Source organism: Thamnophis sirtalis, unplaced genomic scaffold (genome assembly GCF_051295495.1).
Source record: "Thamnophis sirtalis isolate CommonGarterSnake01/CBP01778 unplaced genomic scaffold, rThaSir2_p1.2 scaffold_14, whole genome shotgun sequence".
NCBI lineage: Eukaryota > Metazoa > Chordata > Lepidosauria > Squamata > Natricidae > Thamnophis > Thamnophis sirtalis.
The window spans coordinates 28,860,327-28,879,910 of record NW_028261394.1 but is presented as its reverse complement, the minus strand read 5'-3'; the positions used below and the strand labels follow the sequence as shown (position 1 = coordinate 28,879,910).

Sequence of the window (19,584 nt, the reverse complement as noted above, 5' to 3'; positions counted from 1 at the left end):
GTAGTTTTCGAAAATAACATGTGAGGATTGGCCACGTTTGCTTTTTTTTTTTTTTTTTAAATATAGTTTTTATTAAACATTACCTTTAAAAAACAGAAAAACCCAATACAGCGACATAAATACAACGACATAAACAAGACAAATCATACATAACAATATAAAGTAAAACATACAGATACAGATGCCGTTTTAGACATACAACCCCCCCTCCCCCCCCTGCTTTTCTTAATCTGGTTTACAGCCCTTCCATCCAAGCATCCTGTAAACTCTAAATCAGAGCTGGTTGAATCCTGGAGGTGGGGGTCTTTTTACATGCAACAAGGCACTTTTTTTTCAGCAGCAGCACACAAATAGTTTGCCATTTTTGGGGGGGGGACAGGACCCTGATGTGTAGGATTTCCTGTTGGTGCTCCATCCAAGCCCAAACCAGATCTAGCCCTGTTCAGCAATTTCAAACTCAGCTGCAGGCTGCCCTCTGTTGAGGATAGCACAAAAGCTCTGCCTTGGTCCTGCACACATGCACGCATGCATGCATACAATGATTAGTACTCATTTTGGGGTAGGATTTTTGGGTGGCCTCCCATCCTAGCGGCTCCCAGGCTGGGCCCTGCCAATCACGACGTTGCTCCCTGCAGAGCAAAACAACCCCAATCGGTGCTTTCCAAAACAGCGAATCTAAACCAGGCCCAACTAACTTCTCTGCCCTAGGAATCCCGAACTCTTTCAAAATGGGAGGGCGGAAGGGACTGAATCCACCTCCATCTTCCCTGGGCTGCGATGCGGGCGCCGCTCCGGCCGTTCCCGGACTACAACTCCCATCTTCCTCGGCCAGCTGGGGTTAATGGGAGTAGTATTTCGGGAGGGGAAAGATGCGGGCGAGGGGCGGTTATTAAATTAGCGCCCGCGAGAGAGGCTGCTTTCATCCGCTGCCGCCTCGCAGGCCCGGCTTGCGGCCTGCTGCGGTTTCCATAGCAACGGATCCTTCCTCGCTTCGCGGGCCGCCCGGAGAGGCCCAGGCCGGCCGCCGACGCCGACGCCGACGCCATGCTCGTGCCGGTCTTCAGCCTGAAGCTCAACCACAAAATCCTGCCCCGCGGCGTGGCGCTGGGCAGGTACGACGGGACCCACCCGTGCCTGACGGCGGCCACGCAAGCCGGCAAGGTATCCCGACTCCACCCGGGGAGCTGGGGCGCACGGGAGGGGGAGTCCCCGGCCTTCCACGGGCGCCCTCCGCCCCACTTTGCAGCCCCACCGAGGCTTTCTGGGCGTGTCGGGCAGGGGGCAATTTTGTGTTGGTGGTAATTCCCCCGCCTGGGTTTGCATTGACCGCTTACTCCTGACTCGATAAATATAAATCCTAGGTTTATACAGATTGCAGTGCACATTTTATAAAAGACATATTTGCAATTTGCATGTTATAATTTGCACGGCAAAACAACCAGGCACAAACACAGATCCACCCCCACCCCTTCCCCATGCTGTCACTGTATTAAACAATTAATTCCCATAACAATGCCTATGCCCTGGGATGTCAAACCAGCTAGTAAGGGTGTTATTACTTATTACCCTTCTCATCTATTTCCTATTCTCTATTTCCCTAGATTCTTAATGACTGTAACTTTTATGTTGATTGCTTTAATATCCTATCACTATCCTATCACTGAGTGCTGTATCTGTGATTTATAACTATTGCATTTTATGATCATGATTGTCAACTTGTCACTTGTATGTACACTGAGAGCTTATGCACTGGAGACAAATTCCTTCTGTGTGTCCAATCACACGGCCAATAAAGTGTTCTGTTCTGTTCTATTCTATTCTATTCTATTCTATTCTATTCTATTCTATTCTATTCTATTCTATTCTATTCCATTCCATTCCATTCCATTCCATTCCATTCCATTCCATTCCATTCCATGCTCTATAATCAATAATCTACTCCATTCCATTCCATTCTATCTTCTCTTCTCTTCCCTTCCTCTATTCTATTCTATTCTATTCTATTCTATTCTATTCTATTCTATTCTATTCTATTCTATTCTATTCTAATTTTCCAATATTATCTTCTATTCATACTCTGCTCCGTTCTGCTCTGCTCTACTCTTCCTCCTCCTCCTCCTCTACTCCATTCCTATTCCATTCCATTCCATTCCATTGTCTATAATCAATAATCTATTCCATTCCATTCTATCTTCTCTTCCCTTCCTCTATTCTATTCTATTCTATTCTATATTCCAATATTATCTTATCTTCTATTCATACTCTGCTCCGTTCTGCTCTTCCTCCTCCTCCTCTACTCCATTCTTATTCCATTCTATTCTATTCTATTCTATTCTATTCTATTCTATTCTATTCTATTCTACCCTACCCACACCCACACCATCCCCATCCCTAAAATTTACTGGCTGCCCATCTTACCATTGGGTAACTCTAGGTGGTTTACAGTTACATATACAGGGAAAACGTAAAAAAATATATCCTATTCCTATTGTATAAAATGGATGGAAGACGTGGGATGTATTCAGCATTCTCCAATTTCAACCAGTTTTAGTCAATCTCACCCCGGCCTTGATGCTTGAGGAATTCTGGGAAATGAAGTCCACACATCTGGTGGGTGTCCATGTTGGCGAAAACTGCTGCTTTGTTTTATGCCCATTAAACAGGTTTGAGGGGATGGACAACATTATCAAGGGAGGGTTAGTGGGCAATGCACCTTCTGATCCTTTTCCATGGGTGTGATGCATGCGACATGCATTTGAAAGGGACAGAGTTTTGATTGGTTGAACCTTCCATTTTGACCTGTTTCTGGCAGAAGCCCTTGGTCCTCATATCACCTTCATATTTGTCGAATATCTTGATATGATGATATATGTCATCTACCACAATGAGGCCAATTAATCAGTGGATCAGCTTGCCTTCAGAAGTTGTGGGTGCTCCATCTCAGGAGGTTTTCAAGAAAAGATTGAACAGCCATTTGTCTAGGATGATATAGGGTTTCCTGGTTGATCAGGGATTGAACTAGAAGACCTTCAAGATCTCTTCCAACTCTGTGGAACTGTATATCTACTATGGAGTTGATGCCCATAGAGGTGGACACTATTTCTCAAATAGAAGTTATCTACTTACTGAATTCTCCTTTGAACCACAACCGAATCCTTCATCTCAGTGGATAAAGCCTATGCTTCTGACTTTCCTCCTTCAGAGGACTTCTCCTGTCTCAAGGATAAGCGGATTACTACCCAGACACTATCAGTTGGGGATACCTGATATGTAGGAAGACATCAGACCAGAGGTCTTCAAACTTGGCAACTTTAAGACTTGTGGACTTCAACTCCCAGAATTCTCCAGCCAGCATAGCTCCTCCAGACTCTTGCAGTCTAATGCAGCAGACTCCTGCATTAGAATCTACATTATTTTGGAATTATTGTGATTTGTGGAAGTGATCATGAAAGGATTTGTACTACTACTAGTTAAACTATTGCTCTGCCAAACAAATAATTCCCTCACCACTGTCAAACTATTCATTAAGGCTGCATAACTATTACTATTAGTCTTCTCATCGTTCCTATCACCCATCTTCTCCCACTTACAACTGCAAGACTGCAACTTTGTTGCTTGTATCCTTACAATTTATATTGATATTGATTGTTCCCTGATTGCTTATTTGTACCCAATGACTATCTTCAAATGTTGTACCTTATGATTCTTGGCGAATGTATCTTGTCTTTTTATGTACACTGAAAGCATATTATGCACCCAAGACAAATTTCTTGTGTGTCCAATCACACTTGGCCAATAAAGAATTCTATTCTATTCTATTCTATTGCTGCTAATGCTTTGTTTAATACCAACAGGTTTTTATTCACAATCCTCATGGACGTGGCCAGCACATGAATGCAAACCGCTTGGCACTAAGTAACCATGATGCTGATATTTCTTTGCTGAACATCAATGAAGCCGTCAGTTGTTTGACTGCAGGGTTGTTGAACCCTGATCTTGGCTGTGATTCCCTCCTAGTTGGCACACGGACCAGTTTGTTGGCATATGATGTACACAACAATGCTGATTTGTTTTATGCTGGGGTGAGTTCATTTTTTTGGTGTGTTTTTCCCCAGGATTACACATCAACAGCTGAATTTTAAATTGTTACAGTGCTCGAATATACCATCCCTGAATTTAACTTTGAATTTACCTTCTTTCCATTTCACATAATTTGCATAATTCACATATTTTCACTAACAGAGGCACTGCTGTTTGGCCCTTCGCTGTTTCCAGGGATCTGACCCCCGGACCTCGAGTTTGACCCCCTTGATCTAGATGTTAATTATTTTCTTTGAAACCGATTATTTCCTTGTTCTAGAGGAAAGTTTTATCTGTGTTTGGAGAAACTCTCAATTTATTTTTAGGTGTATTTATTATGTTTAATATGACCTAATAGGACTATTATTTTATGGGACAAAATGTGAAGTGAAATGATACAGTCTCAAATTTTTAGGATGCATATTTTATGTCTCCCAAAGGCCTTCCAAATTACTTCGGTTGGAATCGGAAATTAGAATTTGTTTTTGTTTTTTCAATTCATAATTTAATGGTGCATGCCAGCTGGCTTTTGGCATCATTAGTGGATGACAACGTTAGATCAATGTGGAGTAAGTCACCGGAACCGTCATTGTTTTGTGTTTTAGGCTTTGCCTTGCTCAAAGAGTCATTCAACATTTGATCCAGGATTGTTCCTGAAAGGGACAACAGTAATTTTCTAGACCCTTCTATGAAAGAAGCATTAATGATAGTTTTGTTTTTGTCGACTTCCTCTCCGTATGACAATGGCAAAATGCTGTTTATTTTGGCTTGATTAAATGCCTTGCTAATGGGCAATTATCAAACTTCTGACCAATCTTGAAAGATAGCACAGGTAGAAATGATACATTAAGGGTTTTTTCTCCCGTTCCTGTTTTACAATATTTTTGCCTTTTAAAAGAAATCTTCCAGAATTAAATAGAACATTGCAAGTTTAACCTTCTTGCAGATCCAACCCTGATCACGATTAACATCCGTCCAGAGACTGATTGTTTATAAGCATTAAAAAATTCACATAGTCCTCAACTTACAACCACAGTTGACCCCAAACTTTCTGTTGCTAAGGGAGACATTTATTACATAAATTTTACCCCATTTTACGACCATTCTTGCCATCATTCTTAAGCAAATCACTGCAGCTGTGAAGTTAGTAACCTGGTTGTTAAGTGAATCTGGCTTCCTCCTTGACTTCGCTTATCAGAAGGTTGCCAAAGGCCGGGACACTAGCGCCGTCATACATATGAATCAGTTGTCCAAATGTGTCCAAATGTTGATCACGTGATCATGATGAGGATGTTGCAGCGGTCATAAGTGCGAAAAACGTTACTAAGTCACTTTTTTTAGTGTCGTCGTAATTTTGAACAGTCACTAAATGAACTGTTGTAAGTCGAGGACTACCTGTACCGGGCTAGGTGGGAGCTTTGGAAAGATGAACGAACATGCTTGTTTATTTGCTACCTGATGATGTTGTTATCCATTCAGTTGTGTCCGTCTTGGCCATTTCTATGGGCTAGGTCAGGGATCAGAAAACTGCGGCTATGGATCCACATGTGGCTCTTTCCTCCCTCTGCTGTGGCTCCAACACTGGTTGGTGCCACAATTTTGAGAAGAGTTTCCGGGGGGTGGGGGGAGGGAAGCACAGTGCACCAGGAGAAGACTCTATGGCAAGGGGAGGGTTTTCCAGTGGTCTCCGCAATTGATAGGGCTTTCGGTTATGACAGGCAGAGGACAAAGTATGCCATCGTAGGAGGAGATTCTATGGTGGGGGAACTGAACTTCCGGTCAGCTCCAGAATTGAACAGGGTGTTCCGGTTAGGACCTTTGTGGCTCCCGGTGTTTTATTTTCTGTGGGAAACGGGTCCAAATGGCTCTTTTGAGTGTTTAAGTTTGCCGACCCCTGGGCTAGGTGGTCTCTCCACATCTTATGATCTTGCACAACTTTTCTGAGTTGCTCTGGCTGGTGTCAGCTTTGATGGTGCCCAGCTGTTGTACTCTTTGGTTTGCTTTCATTGCTAACTCTTCCAAGCATCGTTGCTTTCTCTGTTGAAGTCCCCCGCATGACAAGGGCAAAGTAAGTGAGATGCAGTTTCATGATTTTGCATCCAGTGACATGTCTGGAGTTACACGCTCCAGTCCTTGTTCATTGGTCACGGAATATCAAGGAATATGCAGGCGCCTTCTCTAACACAACAGCTCAAATGAGTCCATTTTCTTCCTGTCTTACTTTTTTAAGGTCCAACTTTCATAGTGTAGGATGGCTCAATGGCTAAGACCTTGGCTAAGGGCTTGTTGATCAGAAAGATCGGCAGTTTGGCGGTTCAAATGCCTAGCGTCACGTAACGGAGGGAGCTCCTGTTACTTGTCCCAGCTTCTGCCAACCTAGCAGTTCGCAAAAATGCAAGTAGAAAAATAGGAACCATCTTTGGTGGGAAGTGAACAGCGTTCCGTGCACCTTTGGCGTTTAGTCATGCCGGCCACATGACCCCGGAGACGTCTTCAGACAGCGCTGGCTCTTCGGCTTTGAAACGGAGATGAGCACCGCCCCCTAGAGTTGGGAATGACTAGCACATAGAACCTTTACCTTTTCATAGTGTAGCAAATACTCTTGTGTTATGTTTTTGCTAAACATAACATAGTCTAGCAAAAACGTAACATAGTGTATTTAGTACACTATATTGTATTTATTTTTAAAAACTTTCTCTGAATTGCTTCTAGCTCTAGCAATTGTGGAGAAACGTCTGAATGCTCCAATTTATCTCACTTTTTTTTCCTTGGTACCTTTATTTGCAGATAAATTGATTTTTCTGTTGTTTCCCTGCAGGTTCCCGATGGAGCAAACTCTATAGTGATAGGAACACTGGGAGACATTCCCTCCCCCTTAGCAGTTATTGGCGGAAACTGTGCCTTGCAAGGCTTTAATTATGAAGGGAAAGACCTGTTCTGGACGGTGAGTGTGCATATATTATAGGGTTTTATTTATCTTCCTAGCAAACACTATGATTACTTCCATTTTATAAAGGGAGCCCACCGATCATTTCAAGATTAGTGGTGGAGGGGTTGTGCCCAAAATAACTTGCCAAGGCTTGTGGGGTTTTATAGCCAGGCATGGTGGAAGGGAAGTTGCATTGATAATCCTTTTCCCATCTATTGCTCCTGATCAGTGGAGCCTTAGTCTTGTGAAGGCAGTTTTCCTTTGGGATTTCTCTGCAGGGCAAGGAGGTGAGGGAAAAGTTCTCACAGATGCTTTGAGAAGTTCAGTATTAGTGAGCCACTAGACCAGTGATGGCGAACCTTTTAGACACTGAGTGCCCAAACTGCCCGTGTGCATGCCTAAACCAAAAGGTGCGTGTGTGTGAATGCTTGCATGCACAGACATGCACGCATGCACAGACATGCACGCATGCACAGCAGAAACCCGAAGACCAGTTGGCCAACGGGAGGCAGGTCATCCCAACACCAGCAGCAAGAGGTCAGATCTTTTTCTTTCACGAGCTTCTGTTTCGTCCTTCGCAGGGAAACAGAAGCTCATGAAAGAAACACCACAGAGATCTGACCTGGGCTGATGGCACACATGCCAGCGGAGAGGGCTCTGCATGTCACCTCTGGCACGCGTGTCGTAGGTTCGCCATCATGCCACTAGAGTTTTTCTGAATGGATGGCATTTTGAAAAAGACACCAAAAGAATATTTTGTACAGGAGGTCCTCGACTTACAACCCCCAACGTTTCTCTTGCTAAACGAAGCATTCATTAATCCCACCAACATTGACCGGGCAAGCCACTAGAATATATAGCGAGAGCAAACTCCTTCCTTTCCTAACCCTGATGATGTTACCCAGTTTGGTAATGAAATGTCCGCAAGGAAACCACCAAGCACACTAAAGTTCCTACAGATTTTGACGCTGTACAATGAAATACTGAGCATCTTTTAATTTTTTTTCCTGATGTTACTTCTCTTTGGTCGGATTAAACTAAGAAATACTTTTTTAAAAATACAATTATAGGTGACTGGTGACAATGTTCGCACTTTAGCCTTCTGCGACTTCGACGGTGATGGGAAAAAAGAGGTATGTTTTTGGCATGTGCATGAACTTAATGTTTCCATTGCAGTACTAGCACAGCTAGTCCTCAACTTACACATTGGGCCCAAGGTTTCTGTTGCTACGTCAGACATTGGGTTAAGTCAGTTTTGCCCCAATTTGCAATCTTCCTTGTCACGGTGGTTACATGAATCACTTCAGTTGGTAAGTTAGTAACACGGTTGTTAAGCGAATCTGGCTTCCCCTTTGAAGCCGCAAAAGGGGACCCCAGGGACACTGTGATCGTCATTAATACGAGTCAGGCACCAGGCCTCTAATTTTGACCACCTAACCATGTGGATGTTGCAACAGTGTGAAGAACGGTCATAAGTCACATTTCGTCCCACCATTGTAACTTTGAATGGTCACTAAACAAACTGTAAGTTGAGGCCTACCTGTAGTTCGTATTGTCAGGCCTGGAAGCCATCTTTTGCATTGGGCCTTCAGGCCTGTCACATTCAATGCGGTGGGAAAAGGGGAGGGGGGATTATATGGAGTATGGAAGATATATAGTCATAATAACATTCCTTTCTCAGAGAGTCAAGGACATCTTGCTCTGCACCTGGAGGGGTGTGACTGGGAGGCATCTTCAGTTGGGATGGTGCCTGGTTGGACCATGTGACGGACATGTGGGTGCTGGGCAGGGACTTGGACTTTCACTTGGGTGGGGAAAACCTGGAAACTTTCAGATTTGGGTTTTCCCAGATGTGCCAATATGCCATCTCTAACAAAATGGAACCTTGAGGACACGCAAGCCTCAAAGTCTTCTTTTGTTGGGGGTCTTACTTGGATCCCTGACATCTGGAGTCCAGCCCACCCCCATGAATTTCGATGACCCTTATCTAGCACCAATTTAGCTTTGACCGTTAATTGACCAGATTCTTGGGTATAGGTAGCCTTAATAAACCTTTCTGTAGGAGAGGCTCAAACTAAGTCTGAGGGAGGAGTCAAACGCATCATCAGACTTGAGTTCCTTCAAGCCCACAAGAGATCTAAGTCCGGCCTTCCTTGAATTCCACTGACTCTTATCTATTGCCAATTTCTTTGACTGTTAGTAGTTCAGATTTTCGTAGAGAGCTTTAGCATACAATACAACCTATATATTAATTTGAACCGTCTGGACTCCTGGATTCCAGCACTTGACACTTTCCGTGCTTTGTGGGGTGTTACATGGATTGCATTTGTTGTATCTTGTTGCATTTGTTGGGGTTGAATATATATATAATCACCCATTTGAAGCAGGTCTCAACTAATGCTTTTATATTTTCGATTGAAGAAAGTATCCAAGGGTCCAGTCTAGTGGTTCCCAATGTGGGCCCCACACCCCACGGGGCGGGGACAACTCAATTTTTAATGGGGGCAATTTGAACCTTGTTTAAACCCAGATAATGGCCTTTTAGGCTTACTCTGTGTGAGTAGAGTTCACTTTTGAGTAAAGTAAGAATGATACGTCACCGGGGGGGGGGGGGATCAGGATTTTAGAGATGCTTAGGAGGGGCACGGCCCCAAAAAAGGTTGGGAACTGCTGGTCTAGTCCTTAGAAGAAGCTCCCTGAATGGAAACCCACGAGGTCTCCTAAGTTCAGTCCGAGCACCCAGCTTCTTTGGTTGCAGCACCTGCGTTACATCCCTCCTTGCTTTTAAGAGCCAGCGCCAATTCTCTTGGTTCCTCTTTCATGTATGTCCTGGGAGACATTGCTTGTCTGGCTAGTTGGGATGACATGCCCTAAGGGCTTTCCCAGCCCAGCCTCCTCCCAAACCAGGAATGCAAGACGATTTGCTGGAAGGGCCCTGCATGTAAAGACAAAGAACTGCTCTCGTGTGGCCCCAGGCCAAGGGAGTCGGTCCTTTTAATCCCAAACCATATTTTGCATGCCCCAAGTCTTTGTTTCTCCGCCCTGACAACCATAAGGCCTGTGGATTGGAACTCCCAGAATTCCCCAGCTAGCATGCAGACTAGGGAATTCTGGGAGTCGGTCCGCACACCTTAAAATTTCCAGAGTTGAGCACTATTGCCCTAAATTATATTTACTCTTGGGATGATGTGCAGCTTAGTGGTTAAAACTGAAGTTTGATCTGGGATATACAGTACTTCAGCCATAATTGCGGGACTTGAAAAATAGGCCAACCAAGACAGTTTTTCCTGGTTCCCTACATCATAAATTGGGCTGTTCATCTAACCACGAAATAATTTCCTGATCTTATCTGTAGCACTTTCTAGAATACGTCTGGGGAGATTCTCAGTCATCCAGGTCATAGTTGTTTCAAAGGTACTTTTTCCAGAGGCGTCTGTTTTTCCTTGAACATATTTCACTTCTCATCCAAGAAGCTTCTTCAGCTCCTGAATGGAAGAAGCTTCTTGCAGGAGAAGCGAAACGTCTACAGGGAAAAACAGTTGCCTCTTGAAAAAGCACCTTTGGGACTTTCTAGAACAGCGGTCAACAATTGGTGGTCCGTGGACCACTGGTGGTCCACGAGAAAATTTTGGTGGTCTGCAGAAAAATTATTTGCATTTTTTATATTGCGTTTCCCCCTCTGGAATCTTTTTGAGGGGGGCAGAAATTCCAACTTGGGGTCTGCTTCAGCCTCTTGGTGAGGGGCTTTGGGCGAAAGCTGCTGGGAAGCGCTGCTGGTGGCGAAGAGCCGGAGGGCCTTGTTCCAGTGGGACTGCATCATGGCCTGGAAATGGCTGACCATCTCAGCCTGCTGAGCCTCCAGGTGCTGGTACCTGGCCTTGCACTCCCGCAGGTCTTCCCTCTGCTTGGAAAGTGAGGGGCTTCTGCTGAGCCTCCTTTTCGTTCAGTCCCAATTTGAACCAGTCCCAATTTGAACGGAGGCAGCTATTTTGCCAATTCTTTCTTGTGGTGGCTGCTTAGCTCCAACAACTGCTTCCTGTTGGGGTCCTAAGGAGCCCAGGTGGGCAGGCAAGGAGTGGCTGGCAGTGGAGGGGCTAGTAGTCATGACCATCTAGACACACCCACCCAGCTGGTCATTAGGCAGATCATATTAGTGGTCCGTGGGATTTAAAATTATGAATTTCGTGGTCTCTGAGGTCCGAAAGGTTGGTGACCCCTGTTCTAGAATATATTTTAGCATGTTGTGTTGAAGCTGTGAGTCAGACAGCCTTCCTCTGCTGATGCTCTCAAATGTTTATAACTTCAACTGTCATCGTTCCACCCCATAAATCACCAAGATGTCTAGAAATCAACAAGCCAGATCACATTAACGTTTCTCCTCTTTTGGCAGCTAGAAGAGCAAATTAATGGAAATATGGTCTGTTAAACGCTTCATGGTTTCTCTCTCTCTCCCTCCCTCTCTCCCCCTCTGCCCCAAATAGCTTCTCGTTGGATCTGAGGATTTTGATATTAGGGTTTTTAAAGAAGACGAGATTGTGGCGGAAATGTCTGAGACCGAGGTAAGTGGGGAGGAATTAAATACTAAAATTATGTGGTTATTCAGTTTAGTGTGGTGATTCAATTTAGATAGAAGGATGAGAGAAATGTAAAGTTTTGGAATCTTTTTGACCATACAACAGTCTTCAAATAGATGAAAAGCTCATTTTATCACTCAGCATATTCAAAAGTTTCCTCTAGGCCTGCTATGCTGTTCTCTCCACCCCCCCCCCCCGGCCCCCCCGGTAGCTGAACTCCTTTTTTACTGGTTAATAGAAATTGGACATAAATCAAATAATTTTATTCAAGACCAAATGAAAGACGTGGGGAAGTGGATTCAGGAGAAAGAGATAATAATGAGAGCAGTAAAAAATTTTTTATTATACACTGGAGTACATCGATGTCGCCTTTTCTAGATGATTCTCTGCCTTCTGCCAGTCTGATAAGCCTCATTCAAAAGGAAATCTGAAACGGGAATCGAGGGAATCCTCAACTTACAGTGATTCATTTAGTGACTGCTCAAAATTACAATGGCACTTAGGGACCGTTTTCCACACGACTGTTGCAGCCCCCCATGGTCATGTGATCACAATTCAGATGCTTGGAAACTGGTTCATATTTATGACGGTTGCAGTGTCCCAGTGTATATATGTGTGTCTGTGTGATAATCCCCTTTTGCGATCTTTGCAGACATTCGCTTAGTAACTGTGGCAAGAAAGGTCTTAAAATGAGGCGATGTTCACTTAACAACTGCCTCACTTAGCAACAGAGGTTTTGGGCTACCTGTCGCTTTAGATTTTGGGGTTTGCTTTCTCTATTGTGATAATGAGTAGTCCTATTAAGGGAATATAGAAATGGTGGTTCTGAGAGGGTCAGCCATTTCCAGGCCAGGATGCAGTCCCACTGGAACAAGGCCCTCCGGCTCTTCGCCACCAGCAGCGCTTTCCTCCAGCCTTCGCCCAAAGCCCCTCACCAAGAGGCTGAAGCAAACCCCAAGTCGGAATTTCTGCCCCTCTCCGACCCCCACAAAAGACCCCAAAGGGGGAGACTCTCTGCAGCAACACAACCATTCATTGCACGTATCCATCCCAGGGGCCGTAGTTGGAGGAGCCCTGATTGAGTGCAATATAAAAAATAATTTTTCTGCAGAAAAATGGTTGGGGGTCACCACAACATGAGGAACTGTATTAAAGGGTCGCGGCATTGGGAAGGTTGAGAACCACTGTTCTACGTGGAACAGAATGAATGCTCTTGTTTTAGTGATGAGTCATTATTAATGTTTAGATTTACCACAGTCACCCACCCCAGTGGACTCTGGGCTGCTTACAAAATCTAATGAATAATTAAAAGAAATTAAAAATATAAATAAGGCAGTCCAGACGGAAAACTACCATTAAAACTGAGCTCCACAGCCCTGCTCCTCAAAGCATTAACCCCAGACCCAGAACCAAGGTCAGGCTAGCTATATTAGGGGCAATGCAGCTCCTGGGTTTGCCACAGCTGTCTCCATGTTGACCAGAGACATGAACTAGAGGCCAGAAAGTAAAGCTTATTAGAGCTCAAAAAGATTGAGGATTAGCTCCTTAGGGCTTGCAGCTCTGAATGACCTTGGTTCATTAATTCAAAAGACACCAGTGGGTCAAAAATGAACAATAGAACTCTACTTTGTTAAAAGTCCCTCTTTGGTGGCAGAAACCAAGATAATTTCTAAGGTGATATAATACAGAAAACCCTCACATCAAGAGCTGCCCAAACCCTTCCCTTCCCTTCAGTTCCATCATCCCTTTGGTCTTCTTCTCATTCACTTTTCCTCCTGTTCTCCATCCCTGCCTTGTGGAGTCCTTCTTTTCCCTTTTGCTATGCAAAGTGATTGGAGTCCTTGCTTGCTCACTGCCTCCCCTGAACTTTGCTTTGCAGAGAGACCCTTGCAGCAGACTCGGCTGTCTTCCTCAGCTGCCCTCTTTCCTTCACCTTTAGACAACCCCAAATCTCCTGCCACCTCCTGCCGGGCAGCAGTCTTAGCATCTGCAACAGGAAACACCTTGGTGATCACAACTTGGAGAACGACAGAGTTCAATATTTTGGGAGTTGAGGGCTGTGCTAGGCCTTCCATAGGAAGATGGGAAGCATACTCCAAAGAGAGGCAGGGCCAGGTCAACCCTTAATTCAGATTTAACTTGAATGCATTTAAGTTTAATTAAAGCTAATTGAGATGAATTATGATTGCCAGGGTGATTATTCATTTCCTTTTTCTCTGGCATTCAGATTTAGTTTGGTACCTACTTTGGAGGGCCTCTGAGGGCTGCACTAAGGGGCTGTTAAGGGCTATGTATAACCTGGGGCTCCAGATTGTGCATCCTAAGTTTAGGGACACTAAAATATATTCATATTCTGCAGGCTTCATAGATCAGACAGCATGCTGTTCCTCAGACTTAAGTTGCTGCCGGAAAAGCCAATGAAGTCATTCCAAGACCATGCGAAATGTTAGTACCGCTGGGGAGACCACACTTGAAATCCTGTGTCCAATTTTGGCCACCAAGGGAGAGAAAAGATGTTGAGATTTTAGAAAGAGTGCAGTGAAGAGCAACAAAGATAATAAAGGTTTTTGGAGGCTAAATCATGATTAGGGGACTGGAGATTAAACCATATGATGAACAGTTAAGGGAACTAGGTATGTCTAGCCTAATGAAGAGAAGGACTAGGGGGTGACAAGTCCTAGGCCTTCTAGTACTTGAGCTCTCACAGAGAAGAGGAAATCAACCTACGCTCCAAAGCACCTGAGGGCAGGACAGAAAGTAAGGATGGAAGCTTATCAAGGAGAGATCCAATGTAGAACTTTTCTATGTTTCAATTTCAAGGTGACAAGGAGAGCAATGTGAAACAGCTTGACTCCAAAGGTTGTAGGTTCTCGATCACTGGAAGTTTTCAGAAGAGATTGGACAAGTATTTGCCCTGAAATGAATAGAGTCCCCTGCTTGAGCAGGGGGTTGAACTACTCCTCCAAGCTCCATTCCAATTCTGTTCTGTATTCTAGTATATTATAGGGAGACCCACACAGACACACAGACACACAGACACAGAGAGAGAGAGAGAGAGAGAGAGAGAGAGAGAGAGAGACAGAGACACACAGAGAGACAACAAGACAGATCATTTTGTAATGACAAAGGAATTTAAACAGTTCTGATTCTGCCACAAACCACTTAGAATGAAGATGGAGGCTCTATGTGATCCAAGAAGTCTGCTATGGGGGGAAAAATCTGCTTTTGGAAGTGGAATAAAATAGCTTAACTCCAAAGCAACTTTAAAAGCAGTTAGGAAAATTCCAAGAGATAACATCTCTGTATCGTGGTGGGGAAAACATGTCCTCATTTCTACCCAGCGTAACATTTAGCAACAATGACTGTTTGGGCAGCAGCAGGCCAAATGCTCAGGGGGCTCTGCAAGAAGACTTGAATTCCTTGTCTGTAGGCATGGCTGGAGAAGGGCCAGATGGCTTCTGTCCAGCGTCCTTGGCAGGGTAGAAGACTCCCATTATTTATTGATGGACCAGCCTGTACTAATAGTCCTCTGTACAAATCCGCAGCAAAAAAAAAGGAAGGTATCTAAAAAGTATTAAATATGTAGAAGAAAAAAATGGGAAACAAGCTTTCTGTTCAATGCTGGAAAGAACATAATGGGGCGTTGATGAGTTTCTTTGAGCTGCAGTCAAAATGCCTGTTCTTGAAAGATTATCTCTTGGACCTTTTGGGGGCAGACTTGGCAAAAGGCCCAAGAAATAAGAATGGGAGTCTGGAGACATGTTCAGTGTGCACAAGGAGACAGGTATCCCTTGGCATACAGCCATTTGTTCCGTGACTATTTAAATTTTACAAGGGCACTGGAAAAAAGTGAATTGTCCCTCTGCTTGCGACCATCGCAGCCTCCCCGTAGTCATGTGATTGGGGTGTTTGGCAGCAGGCGCGTAGTTACCATGGTTGCAACATCCCAGCATCATGCGAGCACCACTTGAGACCTTTTCAGTCAGCTTCCAACAGGCAAAGTAAGTGGGGAAGCTGGATTCGTTTAACAATGGTGTGAGTCACTTAACAACTTTAGTGATTCACGGCACAAATGTGGCAAAAAATTAGGTGGCGAAATCAGGCACAACAAACTTAACCACTGCCTTGCTTAGCAAAGAAAATTCTGGCCCCAATTTTGCTTGTGAGGGGAGGACTCCTTATACCTCAGTGAGCTGGTAAAACATAAATTTTACAGAATTTCTACCTCGGATGGGAGAATTTGCCAGACTATCTTCACAGGCATCCTTTGCAATTCACCCATAAAGATCCAAGTGAGAAATGATCCAAATGTGAAGAGCTGTAGCTTTCCCTCTCTAAGTTGGATCACAGTTGCTAACTTAGTCTAATGTGGTGAGAAGCTGGGAGCCTCAGATTGCTAATCTGAGTGGAATGAGAGGCACCTGCCATTGCAGTTAGCTTTCCATTTGTAAGACACACAGCAGCTGCTGAATCCCAGGTTCATGGATTTTTCTTACATACCCTGTTATCTACAGTCACTTATTGCAAAGAAGTTGTATTCCTCTGTCTGTCTGTCTCTCTGTCTGTCTGTCTCTCTGCCCACCTAGCAGTTCGAAAGCATGCAAATGCGAGTAGATAACTAGGTACCACTTCAGCATTCTGGGTGCCTCAGCATATAGTAACGCTGGCCACATGACCACTGCCTCAGCTAAGAAACGGAGCTGGGCATCACTCCCTACAATTGAACATGACTGGAAAAGGAAACCATTACCTCTAGCATTGTTTAGAGTGGTTCTGTTCAGGGTTTGTTGATGTGTTAACTCTTCAGTGACATGTAAAAGTAGGATAAGGCAGACCTCCTGGGAATTTTTTTTTTTTCAGAACTGTTTGCTTCAAATGGCTGCTTGGAATTACAGCACCCATCATCCTTAGTCACTTGGTCAAGGGTGCTTATGTGCCAAAGCTAATCAGAAACAGGTTGGGTGCATGTAATTTTTGGCGTCCACATGCTCTAATTGTACCCTCCTATATTTTCCACTTTTTTCAAAAAGGTTTCAAGAAATGTTGGTATGGTACTTGATGACATATTTAACCCCGTGTGTTAATAGGAAATGAGGTTGTGTCTCTGTTTGGACATTGTCTGTAGTGCTGAACGAGTTTCTTTTTACTTACTACTTTTACTCTTTACCTCATTCTCAGTCACAAAACTTGTGGTCAATGTGAGTTTAATGACAGAGATTGGCCAAAAATATTGCTTGCTCTGTGCCTCACATGCATTTGAATTAGTAGAGGTGACCAGTAGAAGAGCAAGGAAGGAAGAAACATAGGGAGGGGGGGTAGTTGGTGCTTTCTGAGCTTGGTGGTTTTCTTGCAGATGTTTCATTACCAAACTAGATAACATCATCAGTGTACTAGATAAGATCACTGATGATGTTAATAGCTTGGCAATGAAACACCTGCAAGAAAACTACCAAGCTCTGACAACACTACCTCCTCCTCCTCCCTGAAAACTCCACTCCCTTCTAGCACTGATGATGTTACCTAACTGGGTCATGAAATGTCTGCAAGAAAACCAAGCTCGGAGAGCACCAAGGACCCCATAGTTCAACCCTGAGCTACAAATATTCTCTTTTAAAGAAGGACAGCTTACTAAAAGCTTTCGCACCTGATTCCCACAGACATATTTGGTAGGCAGGTTAAAGGGTCTCTGCGAACTTGACATTTCCGAGATGTTATGGGCCTTCAACTCCTGGAGTTTCCAGCTTCGGATGTGACTGAAGTAGAGAAGAGAACAAACACTGCTCATGGATGCAATTTTAGCCTTCAACACACCAAGATAGAAGCGGGTTCCCCCTTTTCTGGGAATAATTTGGCTCTGTTGTTAAGATTTAATTATGACATGGAATATCATTCCTGCTTCAACAAGATCTTTTGATGCTAACTCCAGTCACTTTGCCAGAGATATTTTTTTTTCAGTGGGAAAAACATTTTTTTTTGGGGGGGGGTTTACCCCATTTCTTTTATTGGTTCCAGTTGGAGTTTGTTTAGTAATCCTTGTAATATTCGTTCTTACATCTTAAGCTCAGGGGGCTTGGCACAAGTGCTTTATTTTGCTTTTTATTGGCATTCGGCGATCCACCCATTGGTGCCTCGTGTGAAAAGTATATTCCCAAGAGACATAAATTAAACAGCACTGGGAATTAATTCCCAACATCAGATCTAAATGAAAAAAGATCTTCTGCAGTCACGACATAAGACTAAGTCTGAAAATCAGGCTTGTCAGATGCTACATCTTTTCTATCCTGCTCTACAGGGTGGAGAGTTGGTCTCTGACAGAAAGCCACTTGAAGGGACTGGAAAAATTGAAATGTGGATTGACAGGCGGCTGTTTGTTGGGTTGACAAAATCAGAAACGAGGAGGTGATGAGCCACATGGGGAAGCCAAGGGAAATCATCAAAACCATCAAAAAGAGAAAGTTAGAATATTTTGGACATGGGATGTGACACTCGGAAAAAATACGCCATCCTTCACTTAATCCTCCAAGGAAAGATTGAAGGCAAAGAAAGTCCAGGCAGAAGAAGAACATCAGGGCTTCAAAGTCTAAAGGGCCGGTTTGGACAAAACTCAGCAGGACTTTTTCATGCGGCTGTTGATAAAAATAGGATCGCCAACATGATCGCCAACGTCCGATGACGTACAGGGCACAAGAAGAAGAATCAGAATCCGATCTAAATAGTTTTTGCAGTCTTTCTCAATAATCTACCCAGTGACCCTCAACAGAGATCTGTAATATATTTTAGGACACAAAAGTTGCCTTGCTTTTAAACAGTTGAGAATCTGGGCTGATTTGTTTCAAAGCCAGGCGATCAAGAGGACTCTTGACTTCTTAAAAAAAGAAAAAGATTGGCTGCATTACAGGTAGTCCTCGGCTTACGACCACAATTGAGTCCAAATTCCCGATTCAAGGTACTAATTATGACCTTTAAAGTGCTCCATGGCTTAGGCCCAGGCTACCTGCGAGACCACCTACTGCCACCAGTAGCCTCCCACCGTCCAGTGCGATTCCACAGAGTTGGCCTCCTCAGGCTGCCATTTGCCAGACAGTGTCAGCTAGTGACCCCCAGGGGGAGAGCCTTCTCTGTGGGAGCACCTTCCCTCTAGAATGAGCTGCCCCCGGAGCTTCGTATAATCCCCAGTCCTTCCGACGCACCCTAAAAAGATGGCTTTTCCAGCAAGCCAGCCTGGCCTGAACAAAATAAAATAAGTGATTGATTATTGTTAATTCTAATCAAATTTTAAATGTTATTGTTAATCTTAATTGGGTTTGTTTTTTGGATACTCTTATCTACTTTTTTAAAAAAACTTTTGTAATATGTTTTTTTTTAATGTTGTACGCTGCCCTGATTCCTTGGGAGAAGGGCGGCATATAAATCCAATAAACAAACAAACAAACAAACAAAATGTCTGTTATTCAGTGAGACATTTTTTAAGTGAGTTTTTCCCCCTTTTATGACCTTACTTGCCACCGTTGTTAAGTGAGTCGCTGCAGTTGTTAAGTTAGTAACACGGTTGTTACATGAATCTGCCTTTCCCATTGAGTTTGCATGTCAGAAGGTCACAGAAGTGATCACATGACCCCAGAACACAGCAACCGTCATAAGTACATGGTAGTTGCCAAGCATCTGAATTTTTATCACATGACCACAGAGATGCTACAAAGGTTGTAAGTGTGAAAAACAGTCATAAGTCATTTTTTTTCTGTGCCGTTGTAACTTTGAAGGGTCTCTAAACGAACTGCTGTAACTTGAGGACTCCCTATACTGTATTTTCTTTCCAGAAAGATCATACAACTCAGGAGCCATATAACGTGTTTTAAAAAAAAATGAAAATAGATCTCAGACTTCTCGGTGTTTCATAACTGCAAGCAGGCAGAGAGCTTGATTTGGCCTATGGATCTCCTCTGCCCTATAGAAATTACCCCTCTTCTGGGCTGCTCCCACTCAGCTGTTCTCCCTTGCACT

At 43.8% G+C, this 19,584-nt stretch overlaps 1 protein-coding gene across 2 annotated transcripts in view; it reads left to right on the top strand.

Annotated features, from left to right (window-relative positions):
- Positions 1 to 995: 995 nt before the first annotated feature.
- Positions 996 to 19,584, top strand: part of BBS2 (Bardet-Biedl syndrome 2) — a 39,655-nt gene continuing 21,066 nt past the window's right edge. The window contains exons 1-5 of one of the 2 annotated variants that reach the window (XM_087729122.1): positions 996 to 1,161; positions 3,855 to 4,082; positions 6,899 to 7,024; positions 8,080 to 8,142; positions 11,491 to 11,568. In XM_087729122.1, coding sequence (XP_087585248.1) covers positions 1,045 to 1,161; positions 3,855 to 4,082; positions 6,899 to 7,024; positions 8,080 to 8,142; positions 11,491 to 11,568 — 612 coding nt within the window. In that variant the 5' untranslated portion in view covers positions 996 to 1,044. The remainder of the gene's footprint in view (positions 1,162 to 3,854; positions 4,083 to 6,898; positions 7,025 to 8,079; positions 8,143 to 11,490; positions 11,569 to 19,584) is intronic. The other variant, XM_087729120.1, reaches the window with a different exon arrangement.